This window comes from Montipora foliosa, chromosome 9 (genome assembly GCF_036669935.1).
Source record: "Montipora foliosa isolate CH-2021 chromosome 9, ASM3666993v2, whole genome shotgun sequence".
Lineage (NCBI taxonomy): Eukaryota > Metazoa > Cnidaria > Anthozoa > Scleractinia > Acroporidae > Montipora > Montipora foliosa.
In genome coordinates, this window is record NC_090877.1 from 4,989,626 (window position 1) to 5,007,125 (window position 17,500).

A 17,500-nucleotide genomic window follows, 5' to 3' on the forward strand; every position below is an offset into this window, starting at 1 on the left:
AGTTTAAAATTAACCTTAGTAAGAAGATAACCTGAAGATTTTTCTTTGGTTTGTTACCAGAACAGTATGTAATCAGCTGGGTGGTTGATTGTAATTTTAGATACAAGTGTACAAGGAAGACTTCTCAATTGAGAGAAGAGACCGTGAAAGAGCACAGAGTGAGAAAGACTGCCTCCAACAGAAGCTAAAAGATGCACAAGACATAATTGCTACGCTTACACAAGAGGTACTTTGAAAATGACAGAAAATCTTTATCAGTATCTTTGTTATTTATAGATAGATCTGTGTCATTATGGAAACTCAATGCCAAAATCAAAACAATACAAGGATGGTGAATTTGAATCAAATAATAATAATAATAATATTACCGGGTATTTATTTTTAATAAGCCAAGGTCATTTAACATTGTGCTGGTGTTTGTTGGTGGAAAACCCTAACCACATTACCCAGTAACACAAAGGGTCTTAATACTCTCAAATAGTTATTTTAGATTTTTCTTCTTTACCCTTGGTGTTCTGTTAAAATAATGTCTTCAAATCTCATAATGCAATAATTTTATGAAGTGTCACTATTTTTACTTAATTATATTGTGATTTTCTTAGGTTGAGCTTTACAAAGAACAGTTGGATGAGACTTTAGAGAAGTCAAGGAGATTGCGTAGCTACTCTGATCCACCTCAACTACACAATTCCTGTCCTCAGTTGCAAATTATTTACCCAGTTAATAGACCTCCATCACCATCACAGAGGCAATGGAGACAGGAGCAACGGAGACAGGTACCGTAAGCATGGGATCTATAGGAACTAATTTTCCTTTGCAGCTATATTTTTTTTCCTATCTTGATAACCCAGATAAGGTGATAAGTAAGTACAGAGAACTTGAAGGGTGAAAAGTCGGTCAATGAGACGTTGGACGAAAACTGTACTTTGAATATGCTTTATTTTTTTCAACAATAATTTAACTGTTGGCCTTAATTTTTTCTGAACTTTGGGTGCATCTTACAGCCAAGTACTTACTATCATGTGCCAAAACTATAATCTTTAACTTGAAGTTAAGATCTTACGAATAATGCTTGGCATAATGGTTACTTGTAAATTATGATTTACCTATTGAATAGAGGGAACACTTTGTTAGTAAGAGATCGAAATCTTTGAAGTAATGAAGATTACTCATAAGCAAAAGTGTTGCAATAGATTCGCATTAACGATTTACATGACTGTATGTTTCCTAAGAGGGACGCCGAATTTTTTTTTTTTTTGACACATCTGTTTTGCCAAATTTTTGTTAGTTACACAATCAAGATTGAAATTTTAGGGAGTGACATGTAACCAATAATTATTATACTTTTTATTTTGTCTCCAGGGAATTTTGACACGTGGTGCAAATCACTATACTGCTCCTCCAAGTTTCTTTTATGGAGGAGAAGTAGAAGTAGATGACAGGAGGACTTAATTGTTGAAATGGTACTACTGCAGTAGTTTACTGTTTAATTTATTTAACTTAAATAAACATAATAATTGTGAATAATGAAATTATGAAACAAATCATAATAATGTCTTCCAAAGTAAACATTGATTGTATAATAAAATTCAGTCACTTTTTCACTTGACAACAGCTGGTGTTACCTTTTTTCTATTAAACTGGAATAATTATATTTATGAAATGCAGGTTGAGATTTATGGAAGTATCTACAGGAGTTTAAAAGGGTCTTGGATTCTTTTATTCCTGCATTTTCAGTATTGACATTTTGTTAATAACCCATTGACTCCCAGGGGTTCCCCATTGACAAGTAAAATCGTCTGGCCAGTTTCGGCCAGTTTCGACGCCAAAGGGTTAATGGGGACATAGTTTTTCAGTGAGTGATTAAATAATTAAAAATACTAAAAGGGTCAGGGAGTGGGTCTCTGCTTTTCTATCAAATTACATGTACCTGCAAATACTTCAGTTTTTCATAGGTTTTGGTGAAGTTTTGATTGGCTGTCATTTCATCAACCAAAACTGGCAATTGTTATTTTTTCTTATGATAGTTCATGAACCATGAACTTTTAGGTGAAATAACAAACAAATTACTTCAATTTTACAACAAGTTAGTAACAAAGAAAATAATTTTATTTAAGTGTACATGAATGGAACAAAAAGACTTGGTACTCCATCTAACGCCTGACGATTTTACTTGTCAATGAGAGTTGCATCAAGAGTGAATGGGTTAATGCAAAAATCATTTCAAGGTTTTGGGTAAGAGAGCAGTTGACCAGAACTAGCTTGGCTTGGGATACCTACCCTCTTTTTATCCTTTACAAAAAATAAGTAATAAGTATTGTTTCTATCAGAGAATGTGATGGCTGACATGCTAAGTAATTGGGGATTTCCATTCCACAAAAAAATTTCTGGAAATTTCCAATGAAAGGGATTTTGGAGCCCTCTGGCCACTTAATAGTTAATGTCCCTTTCCATTTGACCAAATAATATTATTGTTCTTTTTATTATCTCATGCTTGCAAATTTACATGAATCTCCCTGAGTGGCTTGAAATGTGTGGTGATTTTGGTCCAGTTTGTGCACCCAGAAAGTACAGTACCATCAGGCACATGGCATTTTTGAAAAAAAAATTCCAAACTGAAATTTCAGTTGAATGGAATGTACCTTTTAAAACTGGAAATGAAATCTCGTAAACCGGGCAGGAGAAGCACTAACCCTAAGCCCTACCCCACCAAGAGTTTTAGACTTAAATGACGAAAGCACTGTTACTGGGCAAAGCACTGCAAGTTCACAGAAAAGCCACCCGTTTTATTGATTTAAAAGGGAGGGAGCAAATTGGAAAATTGAGAGTAAACAAGTTTGCATTTACGTTAGGGAAGGGAGGGCAAGGTGTATAAATAGGATATTAAAAACAATGTTTAACTTTGTTTGAAAGCAATGTCATGGTTGCCATGTTGTTGTAAAAACCAAGAATTTGCAAAAAGGCCTACGAAAAGCCAAAGGCTTGCGCAAAGACTCTCATTGGTATAACTAATCCTTGAGGAATCAAACTCCGTTCTTATCAAAAATATAATTTTGTTTTGTTTAAAATACATAGCAGCTTATGACATAAGTAAAAAGCTAAATCAACATTATGCAAAACTGGTATCAGTGCATAGATTATTGCCAGGTATCTTGTGTTAGGACTCAAAGACACTAATAACATCAAGTTAATTGATCTGGACCTGTTACTTCTGCTTATTCTTATTCTTATTCTTGGGTTTCACTCGCATGATCAACAGCCATGTTTTTCAACAAGAACAAAAGTAAATGTTTGCATAACAAAAGAGTTCAATTCCCGGAGGATTGGGTCAGGACACCAACATGGCGGCCGTGATGTCATGTGAAACCTGAGAATTGCTTAAAGAGGAAAGTTGGCTGCATGGAGACAGATTTAAGACAAAGATCTACTAAAAGTTTAGACAAAAATGACCATTAAGAGGATCATTGAATGAGAATTTATCAAACATGTTAAACTTCGTTACTTTTCCTTTGAGAAAACATGTAGTTGAGACTGATAAATGTTAGGTGACAGTTGTCAAAAATAAAACTCCTATTGTTGCTAGAGACTGCTTTGTCTTTAGGGACCAGACCTGATATGAACATGTTACACCCTTAAGTAATTGCCTCAGTCTGTCTCTCTCTCTCTCTCTCTCTCTCTCTCTCTCTGTCACTCGCTCATCTGTTAGTAGTGTATTATTTCCCAAGTATCTTCTTGTATTTTGACTGACTGATATCTTACAAGCACCAACTTCTCAAAAGTCCACTGAAGCAGAGAATCCTTGACACTTGTTTAAAGGTCCACCTTCAACTGACAGGCTTTTTGACCGTTGCTTTTGTTATGGGAATTTGCAATGCTTCTCGTAGCAATCTGATTGGATGAATTTCAGCTTTGGTGGGATTTTCACATACGAAAATTGTTCCATGGCTTGCAATGCCTGTCTGTTGAAGGTGGTCCTTTAAAGTCACTGCAGGTTCAGCTGTTTTTCCTTTTGATTTTACCTTGAAGAAGGCCATCACAAACAAATAATACGAATTGAGAGTGTGATGTCAAGTATAACTCAAGTATCGCCTGCCACATTGAATTCGATACCTTGTCTTCTTTGCTGCTTTGGAAAGAAAAGTAACGAGTTGTCTGTCATTTACTGATAGACGTCTAGACAGGGAGATACATGTAAGGCGGATACTGTTTTGCTCTTGCAACTTTAAATTCTGCTTCAACTGATCAAGCAAATTTAGGATTTTGTTTGGATAGAGTGGTTTTTGGGTTGCAATAAAATCTATTACAGCTGGTATTTTTTACAGGTCACAGGTCATTGTTTTACCAATACTGAAAGTATCCCAAACATTCATAAAAGGTAACCTTAGGCCTAAGGTTAGCTTTTATGAATGTTTAAGATACTTTCTGTATTGGTAAAACAATGACCTGTGTGACCTGTAAAAAATAGCAACCGAACGTATTACACCTTTATTAACAGTAATTTGAAAAGGTTACTTTTAAGTAAAACCATTGTGACAACCCTGTTTAAAAACAGGATTATCACAATGGTTTTAGGCACAAAGGTAAAAGTACAGTATACAGTAGATTGTGCTGAGGACCAATGTCAGCTTTTGAGCACCAACACAAGTTCTGATTGTCCCAGCCCTTTTTTGACAACTTTGCCTGGAATTCCCGATTTGGGATCTATTCTGGGCCCAGTTGTTCAAAATCGGATTGACTTATACCAGGATTAGGGTAAACTCTTGTTTCATGTTTCCAACTTTTTGGTGAAAGTTTCTTTGCTTATAATTTATTTGTTTTTCAAGACTGACTTCTTCTAATGTAAAGTTATGCTGACTATCAGCATTTGGGACTCAAGAAATAACTCCATGGTTAATTTTTAATCTGGGATTAGCGTTAATTTGCTTTTGAACAACCGGGCCCTGAATATTTTTGAAAATGTATGCCCTAGAAGATATAAGCAGTGCCATTTTCCTGCTAATAACTAAATAACTGGAGGACGGACAGAAATATTTCAAAATTGTTTCGGAGTTCTTTCTAATGTCTTCATCATCAGGACACTACCTTGAAAAAATCTTGCACTTTGATTCTAACCTATTTTAAAGTAGCTTAAGAATACTATCTACGGACTGTTGAACAGTCTTGAAAGAATGATTGAATGACATGTCAAACATTGTTTTGTCTGTAGTACTAGTCAACAATATCTGTGAAGGAGAGAAATCTGTAAAAAACTTATTTCAGCTTTTCAAAGCCAGCAAATACATGAATTAAAAAAAAGTATTAGAAGTTAATGAAAGAAAATTAATGTTCTTATCTGTGAACTTCTAACAACAGTTTAAGTTAAAATGAATGCTGAATAAGATTTCCTTTTGGACTTATCAAATTGAAATCCTACATGCATTTAATGACTTCATATTAGATACATGTCTAAATAGCGGCAAAGGTATTACGTTTCCTTTAACACTTAATTGGGAAACACTTGCAACCCATTTTTAATTATTTGTAAGATGTTTAAACAAGTTGTTCTCTTAGAGATTGTTTAGTATATGTAATACTATGCAAACACAAACTTCTCTACATGGCAAGATTGTTTTTTGTCAAAGTTTTAACAAAGTGAATAAAAATATACATCTCCGAAAAAAATGCCTTCATTTATGTCTAAGAAATACGATAGGGTGTCTCCTAGCCACAGGCACCCCAAGGTCATTGTTGCGGAAAGCCAACAAAAAGGATTTGTATGGGAATCCTGATAAAAGACCTGAAAAGATAATTTTACGAAAAAATTCTCAACGAAAAAGCCTAACCTTATTGCCATTGTGGGTCACTTCCTTCCTGTGTGGCTTTTTTTTTTTCCAGATTCGATGCAAATTGAGCCATTATCAGTTCCTCGGTTGTCAACGGAACTGATGATAGCTCAATTTGCATTGAATCTGGAAAAAAAGCCACACAGGAAGAAAGCGACCCACAGTGGCAATAAGGTTAGGCTTTCATTGAGAATTTTTTCGTAAAATTATCTTTTCAGGTCTTTTATTGGGATTCCTATACAAATCCTTACATTTTTGTTGGCTTTGCCTCACACTGAGCTTGGGGCACCTATGGCCTAGCTTGTCGATTACATGTAAATCCAACATCCTGACCATTCTAGCAATTCATTGAAGAAAAAGACACCTCTTTTTTACTTATAGTTTCTTGCACATGTGAGTTTTCTACCCTCAGTGGATGAAGCCAAAGGAGGACTTCTATTTTGTCTTTTCCCATGGTGGTTTAATTAATGTTAACTTCATGACATGGTTCTATATTTTCTAGTCTTGTAATGAAATCCTGAAGAGCTGGTTGTTAAAGTCTGTTCTACTCTTTAGTAGGCTGTTTTGAGGTGAAAATTTTGATTAATCCATTTCTGTTTAGCTGCACATGCCTCATTAAAAAGGGATGCTTTGACGATGTTCTTGAGGGAACACCAGAATTCACATATTTCAGGAAAACATGAACACTATTTCAATGGTGGAGAGCCTCGAGGGGAAGACACAGGAGAACTGCTGGGAAGTAATCCATCCACATGAGGCTCAAGCTCATTCCACACAACACCAAGCTATGGTAAAGAAAAACAAATATCACCATTCATCTTGCAGGAAGGCAGGAAGGTTCCCTCTCTGGTCTTGCGAGATTTACTTGGCTACTACAATAATTTCTTTGCTTTTAAATATTTTCAGCAATTTCTGAAGGCATTTACCATAAATTTTTCAATCACATAATATACTTTCAGGGGTGTACTTTACTGCACTCCTAGTCAGCACATTTTTCGTCTCCTACTTTTCAAAGATAGACATCTTATGAGCAACCTTATGACAACTGCACATTTTGTATTCTAACCTCCTTGTGTGCAACAATTTGTGACGCAACCATCTCTTGCAAGGCAATTGCGAGGATCTTCATGTTGGCATGTACCAATTGAGTCTCTAACTGTAGACAGTGCAAAGAGTAAAAGTTTCTGTTTTCCATGTTACTGATATCTGTTTCCTGTTCAACTATTTTTGATTCCAGCTGATCCACTTGATACTCCTGCCCTTTTGCCTGAGCAGCAATCTGACGTTTTTTAATCTGCTGCATCTTGTGAAGTGAGTTTTGGTGATCTTTTAGCACTCCTTTCTCGTGTCGGTCACAAAGATCCTTTTAAAATGAAGATTTCTCATTTTAGTTAACATCGCTGGCAGGGTTTCACCTTAAAAGGGAATACCCTCTAGAATGGGGTCAATACTAATGGGTCTCTAAGCATTTTCAGAAGCCTCTGACTATAATATTACTTTGCTGTCACTTGATAATATTGGAATACTTCTTGGGGGAATAAATCTAATTAATTTTGTAATCAGTCAACATGTACAAAAAACTGATTCAGAAATGTTTTTCAGGTGGCTAAAAACCAAACTTGTGTTAGACAACTGCATAGTCTTCTAAAGTGCTTGCAACATTACTCTAAATGCCATAGAGAAAAATGCAATTCGAATTTTAAATACTCAGAAACTCAAGTGATTCGGAAGGACTGGAAACTAAACTCGTCAACTGCTTGCCACAGAATTTTAGCCCTATAATATTGCACCACAAAATTTTAAAGATTGGCAAAATGGCCAAAAATAATTTGGCTACGGAGTAAAAAAAATCTAACTAGCCTATCGTTCCTGATAGGGAGGTTGCCCCTTAAAAAAACCGCATTATGCCACCTTATGCCACTAAAAACAACCATGTCACAGATTGCGAATTACCTTGTAGCTTATTGTCAAGTCCAAGAAAAGAGCTAAGTACTCAACAGCACCACAATCTTCCCTTTTGAACTGCAAAAAGATCATTATTAGTTTGACGGTCCACACACGTTGGACACACATTAATGCATTAACATTTCACAAAATGCTTAATTCTGATATTTTTAACCACACCCCTTGATCCAAAATGGTCACCATATTAATTTCCTCTTAATTTCATCAAAATTACCCTTTGTTGCCTCATTTAAAATAAATACAGGGGGCTAATTGGACTAAAAAACAAAAAATAAAGATGGCCCCCACTATTAAAAAAAATACTATTATTATAATCATTAAACTCTCCTACTACTTTTAATTATAAAAACAGTCATCAAATAAGCATTACTCTTAAATTTAGTTTTTACATAGGGCAGTTTTCAATTATTGTTGTGTCAAAAGTAATTAGCAAATTGCTTTGGTTTATGATTACCTCACTGAGTGACTGGTTTAAAGTTCTCATGCCACTTTTTTTTTTTTTGCTCTCGCTTGCACATTTTCCTGCGCTTTGTGTCGGTTACCTGTAATTACTTCGAATTTTGATTGGTTTACCAGATTATTTCCGTCCTTTTGATTGGCCAAAGCAATTACTTTGGTTTTGGTTTTACAACACTCAATTGAAACTCACTCCCAAGTAGCAAATTGTCTTTAGGGTTCCTTACAGTATCTGTTGCTGTTAATTAAAAAATATATATATTAAAAGCCGGATCAATTTTGACGTTACTTTGTTTCACAAAAATCAAAACTGAACTGGTTTGGAAAATTTCAAACCAAGAAAAAATTTGTACCACAATATATCTACTCAACCTGAATAAGTGAACTGCAGTTTTCAAAATGGAACACTTTAACTAATAATAATACATAAGTTGTGATATTTATTACATATCACAACAACTAACTAACAATAATAAAATGATAACAAATTTTTTTTTTTTTAAAAAGGATCTACTGGAGTTGCGCAAAAGAGCCAAAGACCCCATACAAGGTGCAACACTGTAGATTTTATGTAAATAGTATGGTGTTACATGTACATCTTGTATGGGGTATTTGGCTCTTTTGCACAACTCCAATGGCTCTTTTTTTTTTAATAGTATTATCATTTATTATTTAGTTAGTTAGTTGCCATGAATTGTAATAAATATGATTCAGAATGGCACAGGGATAATTTGATGCTACAGTCTGTGCAACACACGATACTTCTCTAACTTCACACAATACTTCCTCTAATATTGTATGTCTTCATCTATGGATCACTAACCCAGCTAGCTCCTGCCTCTGAAAGTTTTGTGTAGTATGGCGTGACACCAGAAAAGCCATGCTTGAGATTCCCCCATGAATTGTCATTGCCGCTTGCCCATACTGTTGTGGGGTGTGGTTCATTACTTAAGGCTCTAGAAGAAAATAATCCACCACTGAATTTTCAAAAGGAGGACATTGCTTCCCCGTTTATGCACGCACATAAGGTAAGCTGTGATTAACAAATATTTACTAAAGCAGCGTCAGGTCTAGTGGCAGAGAGATCCCTGAAAAATCAGGAAATGTAGACTCAGGCTCCATTTGGCTCAGTTTTTATTCAGTTAACTATTTATGGCAATCCTATTTAGTAGGAGCTTTTTGGGTGGATGTTCTGGTACATTCCCTGTATTACTGTAATGACTGATGGTTCCTGTCACATTTCTGTGAGCACTAAAGTATGTAAAATTTACACGTCACAGGTTTCAAGCTAAAATCAAATGGTTTCTAGCCGAAATCACTGTGACAAAAAAAGTAAGCAAAAGTTAAAAATATTTTTGAAATACTATATATGGATATCACTTCTTTATGGGTTTCAGTTCAGTTCCAGACTGCTTGCTTTTGTAGGGGCAAGTTAGCAAGATCATCACAGTCAGCTACGCAACTTAATGAATTCTTTCAGGCTAGTACCATGCTAGTACCAACACTAAGCTATTTACTTAGATAAACATGCTTAACCCACTCATCCCTGAAGACATAGACAAGTAAAACTGACTGGCATTAGACAGAGTAAAATCTACAAATCTCACTCTCAGGACTAAGAGGGTTAAAGCACACACAATTTTTGACTGCACCTACAACCCCCGTTAAAACTTTTGGAACGCTTCATGGGAATCTCCCCCTTCACAATGTGGAAAACACTTGATGAAAATCTTACACATTTCCTTGCAAAACTCGTAGTTTTTCCCAACTTTGTGAGGGGGGACAGGGGACGGGATACAGTGTCGTGAAGGGTCAAGTGTTCCAACGATTAATGCCCAGGGCCCCATTATTTGAAAGCAAATTAACTTAACCCAGGATTAGCATAAACTTTTGTTTCACATTTTCAACTTTTTGGTGAAAGTTTCTTTTGCTTCTTTTGTTTTTCAAGTTAAGATTGACTTCTTCTATTGTAAAGTTTTGCCAAATATCGGCATTGAACAGCATCTGGGAGTAGAGAAATAAACTCACTGTTCAATTTTTAATCTGGGATTAGCGTCAATCAGCTTTTGAACAACCGGGCCTAGGGTTGTAGATGTTGTTAAGTGCGTTTTTTGGTAACCAACTTACGTAAGCTCCTTGGCGCACTGAAGCATATCAGAAGAAAAACCTGTCAATTCAAACATTGATTAACATTAGTTCTTCAGCTTATTGCTGACTGTGCAATCACAACTAAACTTAACCTACTTAATGCCCTAGCTGTCATCCTGTCAGCAACATCTTTAAGCTTTTCCACACTGTTTTGAATGGCCTGAATCTGTAATCGACTACTTTGAAAGCTAGCTTGCGTATCCATTGGTACAAGCTCCTAAGAAAAAATGGAGAGTGCCTAATTACCAACCAGTTAAATATCAGGTCCAAGTTGTCCAAAAAGCCAAATAATTGAATTAATCCACTGGATAAGTCACTATTCAGAATTAAAAGAATATACTGGTACTACACTTTTTAAAGTCCCAACATTGCTTATTTTTTTCCTCATTTTTCAAATTTTCATTTAAATATGTCTGGAGTATAGTGCTTCAAATTTTTTGCGTAACCCCGCATTTTAGCGGGCCTTTCATTTTTGGCCAAGCCAGTTGGGTCCTGGAAACTAATGACATCAAAGAAGTCAAGAATGTACCATTCTAAATCATCAGAACATTCACAGCATCCGAAGGGTAACTATTGTCCGATATTCTCAAGACAAAACAAAAAGCTCCAGATTTTCAACAAGACTTCTTGCTTTCTGAAGAGATGCGAACAAGTCACTTCTCTGACGTCATTAGTAACCAGGGCCCAGTTGCCTCAGCCAAATTTTTTTCTTATAAATCAAAAGCCTGCTAAAACGTATGGATACACCATGAGGGAAAATTTTTTGAAGTACTACACTCCAGACACTATAGATATTTCAACGAAAAGTTAAAAAAAACTGAAAAAAATAAGCCTCTTTGAACAATTGGGGCCTGATGCTTATCAAAAGGTAAGCTACACTGTATGTGTAGGTCATCAAACTGAAAAAGCACATGTCTTTTGCAAAAACAACATTTTAACTGATCTGCCTTGATTTGATTTGTAGTTTTGTAGTCTCCTTAATGATTAACAAAGTGATAGCTCAAATACACAACATTAAAAATCAAACAGGGAAAATTATCGATAATGGCAAAGGATTCAAATACATATATTCAATCCAACAATCAACAAAAGGGGAGGGTTATGTCTGAAAAACAGATTTTCAGCGGATCTGGTGGAAACTCTCCACAATAATAATTACAAAAACCACCTTGGCTTTGGATGCAAGTGGACTTGACATAAATTCATCAGGCATTGATTTAAACTGATCTTTCATTTTCTGGCCAATATCCTATAAAGGAAAAAAAAAGTATTAATTTATTAGTAACACAATGCAAAAGTTACTTTTTCCCTTTAGCAATTACACATTCCTAAAAATGGGTTAATACTTTCAACTCTGAGACTTTTTGAACCATTCCACAAATCTGGGTACTCTGCTGGAGATTTAGAAAAAATAGATAAAGAAAAAAATTAAATGGTCATACACACCGATCCTTTTACTGTAAGGAAGAAGTTCACAATTTTGTCCTCACAAAGGACTGGATGTCGGGCAACAAGGGTAAGAAACCGTTTTAAGGCCCTTTTTCGTGCTTCAATAAACTCTTTACTACCTGCAAGTTAAAGAGAAAATTAAAGGCTTATTGACAGTGGAAGTGCAGTGCACCTATAGCGTAAATATCAAGTTGATTCACCGGCAAAACCACTTCAAATGATAAACCTCACATGTATGTGTTGTAGTTAAAAATTCTCTTTGGTTAAATGTTTTTCAAACTTGTTTGTTTTTTACTTTCCTTTGCTTCAGATTATGATAATGTCTATAAGACAAAGGAAAGTAACAAAAAAAAAAAATGAGTTTGAAAATTTTTTAATCAAGGAAAATTTTTAACTACAACATACATAACAAGAAGTATGACATGACTGAAAAGGTTCCTATTGATATCAGCTCCCTAAATATCCAGTAAAGTGTAACGACTGGATTTTCACAGACAACCCCTTACATTATGATGATATTATGATGAAAAAGGAAGTTGTAAAACTGAAAGAGGAAAAAGTTCAAGTACTGCCTTGTTGGAGTGTCAAGTATTTATGAGTCAATGAGTTAGTGCAGTTAATTAAACCATAAAATGAAAGCTAAAATTTCAGAGAGTGCTTAGGCCTAATCATTGAAACGAGGGCTTAGGCTTAATCAACAAATTATTGCTATATTGACTGTAAGTCCATTGACTCATGACTCATGACTCATTGACTCATTGACTCATTTGACTCATGAAACATGCGTTCTCGCCTTGTTGACTTACCTCCCATGAGTTTCTTTGGGGGAAGGGTAGGAATCAGACGATAAGGGAATCTCAGCAGCAATAAATCATGAAAGGCAACAAAGTCATTGTAACGTCGATTAACAGTACAGTTGTGCCTCTGAAAAAAAGATGGTTGGCTAAAAATCAATACACAAGCACTATACCTAACTGCAACAGAGGGTTTGGTCCTTTTCATTAAAGATCTCAAGGAATGAAATCAATTTTCTCAGTATTACTGGGGGGTAAAAACCTCCTTCGACTTTTGTGGGTTTCTCGAGAGTCATTGTTGGTATTCGTGAATTTGCCACTGCAGCTTTACAAAAAGTGTAGGGTTAAGTGTCCCAAGGTTGAGGTAAAATATAATCCTTACCCTGCTGGAAACATGGTACTCATTGTGCTTCAAGATGATGCCTTTTTTCTCTGGTACAAGTTCTACATCAACTTTATCTAGAGTAACAAGTTCATCATAGTTATAGCCAAGGACATTTGGGTTATGTTCACGTCTGTGACGGACACTAAGCGTTTTCAGATCAGATAAGTCCCCTAACGATGGTTTTGGTAACTCTGCAAGAAAACAGATACAAAGTAAGGTACTAAGTACTGTGCCATCAACTGCAAGATTTTAGCTATAAAACATTGTTTACCTCCAGTCCAGGCTTACCAAAAAGATCTGAAGTAGAGGGAGCAACAAAGAAGCTGGAATTGGACCCCTATGTTCCTCATTTTACCAACAACTTGTAGCAAAGTGTGAAAAATCACTATATAGCTATAACATGAGAATTCAACAGTGGGAAAATCAAAATTTGACTTTTTACCCCAACTTTGGATATCTTAAAGTTATTTTTGTTATGTTGCTATAAGGAAAGTTTGTTTGCACCTGCATCAACAAACATCTCTAATGCTTTGTCTGAAATGCTTTTTCCTTGTTGGGCAAGTGCAGTCAAGGCCAGTGCTTTATACAAACCATCCCTAGTTACAAAACCATCTTGTCTCGGGTCCACAGCTTCCCAAATCTGCAACAAATAAGCAAATTTAAAGACATGTAACTTCACCCTAATTCCTTATCCCAGAGGATGGCGTACATTTGACAGCACCAAGAATTAGAAACACAGATGAATCTGAAACAGAAAGCCCTTGAATTTTTGACTTATGGTTGTTCTGTGCCACCTCTGTTATTTGGAATAATCGAAGCTGCTAATGGTTACAGATATGCACTTCACTAGGACTGTGCAAAGTTTAAACCTGGCCAGAGGTCGTCACTCAGCCTTGTCTAACCCAGAGGAGTTGAGAAAGGGAAGGGATGGTGAGTTAGGAAACAATAATTCCAATACCTACCAAATGGTCAAGAAATTGAGCTTAACCAATTGACTTCTGAACTGCCCCCTTGTGACGAGTAAAATACTCTGGCATTTGTTAAAATCTATCTAAGTCTCAATCCTGGGAGTCAATGGCTTAATAAAATTTGATTAATAATTAATCAAGGACTCAGATACAAATACCCTGCTGGAAACATGAATAAACCAAAACAAACAAGTTGATTTTCTGTAATATCTTTAGCGGTCCTCCCTGATCAGCCTGAGACCTCTAAATAATTAATTTTCATGTTAAGTAGAAAAGCAAGAGCCACAGGCTATGGAACGATAAGCCCAGGACAGAAAGCTTACGTTCTCTCGTAGCAATTAATTAACTAGTTTGCACCTGCCTAGATTATTTTTAAAATTACTGCTCTCTAAGTTCAAAGAATATAACAAACTATTTTTATATCAATAACCCACTTGACTGAGAGATTGCTTGGGGAGGCTCGATTTCACCAAGATCTTGACAAACATATCCCTCTCAATTCTCTCCTCTTGATTTGGACACACAATCTGATATATTTCGCGATAAAACGCGGGAACGGACCCTGCAAATTAACCAACGAGCATTTTATGTAGGAAATGCTAAAGCAATGATTAACATGCAAAATTGGTCTTTTCAGAGACTGTAGGTCGTTGTAACAAAGTAAGGTTAAGAACTCACCAGCACTCAAAGCGGACGCCATGTCCGCATCACCACACATGCAATGCGAGGGGAAGTACTTCATGTCAAGCCATCACATAGTTGTTCATCACATAGTCCAGTTCACCGCACAATTTGCCTGTAGTGCGTGAAGTACGTGTAGTAGCTGTAGTAGGTGTAGTAGTACAGCTACTATAGTTCGTGTAGTAGCTGTAGTACGTATAGTAGCTGTAGTAGGTGTGGTAGCTGCCTTAGTACGTGTAGTAGCCGTAGTACGTGTAGTAGCTGTAGTACGTATAGTAGCTGTAGTACGAGTAGTAGCTGTAGTAGGTGTAGTAGCTGTAATTTAGCGTCCTTACTCATCCCTAGCTGTACTTTGGCGTCCTTACTCATCCCTAGCCGTTCTTTGACGTCCTTACTTATCCGTAGCCTTTAGCATCCTTAGTTCTCCTCCGTAGCAATATTTTAGCGAGAACGCACATGTTTTATGAGTCAAATGAGTCAATGAGTCAATGAGTCATGAGTCATGAGTCAATGGACTCACAGTCAATATAGCAATAATTTGTTGCTTAAGCCTAAGCCCTCGCTTCAGTGATTAGGCCTAAGCACCCTCTGAAATTTTAGCTTTCATTTTATGGTTTAATTAACTGCACTAACTCGTTGACTCATTGACTCATTGATTCATAAATACTTGACGCTCTGTTTTAGCATCCTTAGTCATCCCTAGTTGTACTTTTGTTTAACGTCCTTAGTCATCCTTAGCGGTATTTAAGCGTCGTTATCCTTCTTCTAGCATCCTTAATCTTCCCTAGCTATACTTGAACGTCCTTGCTCATCCTTAGCCTTGGTCATCCTTTGCAGTACTTCAGCCTCTTAAGTCATCCTTTAGCATCCTTAGTCATTCTTGGCCACGATGAGTACCTTCGCGTTCTAAGTCATTCCTAGCCGGTGCTTTAACGTCCTTAGTCATCCTTACCAGTACTCGGACTCATACTTGAAAAACATCTTTAATATACCATGGAGCTAGATTATTCAAAGACTTATAAACTAATGGGTAACTACAATCTTGGACAAAACTCTTGGGAAAAATACCAATGTTGATAATGTGATGCAACATTGGAATAGGAGCAGGGGGGAAAGTAGGAAGAAATGACTCTTTATCACACAGACAAATTACAGCGTCACATTTTCACAACGAGTTCTGAAGTCTACGAGTCGGGGGATCTTGTAAGTAACGGTTGTTGCTGGATTAAATGCTATTTTTGCATAAGTATTTGCTCACGATTAAGCACCGTAGGACGGTATTGTGTGAAAAGATTCGCTTATCTTCTTTGCGTTTCCTGTTCTCAAATTTGATGTCTGAGAGTGTAGCCGTAATCAGGCTTTCTGGATATCCTCGTTCTATAAGACTTGCTCTAAAATGCGAGATTTTAGTTTTGAATTTCTTTTCAGAGGAGTTTGTTCGCACAAGTCAAAGTGCTTCGCCCTAAGGGTGGCAACTTGAGAAATGCGTGTACTGTTTGAAATGCGTTTGTATATCCAATTATGGATTTGTTTGCGAATCGTTCGCCTTTGGAAACGTTTGTGTCATCAGTCTGAAAGCAATATTTGAGCATCTTCCTCTTTGGAGGTTGTTGGGACTTCTAGAAGTCCGTCTTCAGTTAGAAGGCTCATGGCCGTTTTTTTTTTCAGGCAAGACGGTTGTTTCGATCCTTCGGAATCTCGTCAGTTGCCGATAAACGAGAGCTCTAGAGACCAATGTTCGGTATCACTCAGGAAAATGGCATGTTAGTCAAGTTTTGATACTAACATCAGGGGCACCCAACGAGAATATAGTTCCAAACCACTTAAACATAGCATTGTTAAACGTATTTTAGTATTTAAACGGCAGATAAAGGCATATTTTTATCCTGTAAAAAATTTTCATTCTGTTCGGATTTTCTAGCTGAAAGTCTAGTGATACGAAAATTATAGGGATCAAAACTTACCTTTTCAAAAATTTCAGCCAGAAAAAAGACTCCTGAAAATTCTAGGTGACCTTTTTAGGGTAAAAATCCGTTAAAAATGGGCAATTATGCCATGTTTTAGATGTTCGAAAATCCTAGGAAAGAGGGCAAGCAAGGAATTTTAAAACAAATGTTCCGAAAATTCTAGATCTCAAATCGTCTTCCGAACAGATATTTTCCGAAAATTGACGTTGGGTGCCCCTGTAACATGGCGGATCGCAAATTCTGCATGTTAATTGTTAGTTTGTCACTCGCGAGAAGTGAGCATGTAGCAATCGATCCTACTGTACACACCTTGATGCTGTGTTTCTTCTTGTGGTTTCTTTACAGCATATAGTGTTTTTTAGTGGACTGATAGTGTTTTTGATGGAATAGCGCTATTGCATTGTTTTCCGTCAGATAGCCAAGTATAAGGGGTTGGCTTTCTGAATTTCAATGCGCATACTCTGCTTTTCGAGCAGCTATTAATGTAACTATCCCAAACCTAATTGTTCACATGCTATAATGAGATTTCCGTTGAATATTTAAGCCATCGAAATCTTACGCACACTTAATTGTTCATATGCTATAATGAGATTTTCCTTCAATATTTAAGCCATCGAAATCTTACGCTAAATTGACAAGCTAGGGCTGAGTAGCCCGACACTTATCAAAAAAACTATGAAATGAGAATCGGGAGTCTTCCCTTGTCATGGAATGACAGAATTACCCAGAATTCTTTTTGGGCATAAGCGAGGCAAGTTAAGAAGCACAAAGAAACTGGCCCTCATCGAATGGCTGAAGCGCGGCCAGAGGAAAAGATTTCTAGCCAGATACTCAGGAGTAGGCCTGGTGTGTGCTGTTAACGTAG

At 36.5% G+C, this 17,500-nt stretch overlaps 3 protein-coding genes across 3 annotated transcripts in view; 2 read left to right on the top strand and 1 right to left on the bottom strand.

Annotated features, from left to right (window-relative positions):
* The window catches only part of LOC137971361 (TNFAIP3-interacting protein 3-like), a 9,521-nt gene extending 5,937 nt beyond the window's left edge, over nt 1-3,584 (top strand). Inside the window, exons 4-6 of the mRNA XM_068818197.1 lie at nt 101-226; nt 603-776; nt 1,363-3,584. Of these exons, the coding sequence (XP_068674298.1) occupies nt 101-226; nt 603-776; nt 1,363-1,452 (390 nt within the window). The 3' untranslated portion in view covers nt 1,453-3,584. The remainder of the gene's footprint in view (nt 1-100; nt 227-602; nt 777-1,362) is intronic.
* LOC137971360 (sorting nexin-8-like) lies at nt 3,034-14,706 on the bottom strand. Its single transcript, XM_068818196.1, has 13 exons — nt 14,666-14,706; nt 14,422-14,549; nt 13,524-13,659; nt 13,017-13,210; nt 12,647-12,764; nt 11,838-11,959; nt 11,560-11,640; nt 10,488-10,608; nt 10,371-10,410; nt 9,067-9,199; nt 7,776-7,844; nt 6,889-7,185; nt 3,034-6,607 (listed from the first exon to the last, which is right to left on the bottom strand). Exons 1-13 carry the CDS (start codon nt 14,703-14,705, stop codon nt 6,509-6,511), a joined length of 1,578 nt encoding a protein of 525 aa, XP_068674297.1. The 5' UTR covers nt 14,706; the 3' UTR covers nt 3,034-6,508.
* A 1,087-nt stretch (nt 14,707-15,793) lies between these two features.
* Nucleotides 15,794-17,500, top strand: part of LOC137971377 (uncharacterized) — a 4,666-nt gene continuing 2,959 nt past the window's right edge. The window contains exon 1 of the mRNA XM_068818212.1: nt 15,794-15,871. Within this exon, the coding sequence (XP_068674313.1) occupies nt 15,794-15,871 (78 nt within the window). The remainder of the gene's footprint in view (nt 15,872-17,500) is intronic.

Coding starts and splice junctions, on each gene's coding strand:
- LOC137971360 (XM_068818196.1), bottom strand. CDS start 14,705: ATGTGTGGTGATGCGGACATGGCGTCCGCTTTGAGTGCTG. Junction 10,609..11,559: donor CACTTGCATCCAAAGCCAAG/GTGGTTTTTGTA, acceptor ATTTTTTCTTAG/GAGCTTGTACCAATGGATAC. Junction 10,411..10,487: donor GATGACAGCTAGGGCATTAA/GTAGGTTAAGTT, acceptor TTGAATTGACAG/GTTTTTCTTCTGATATGCTT.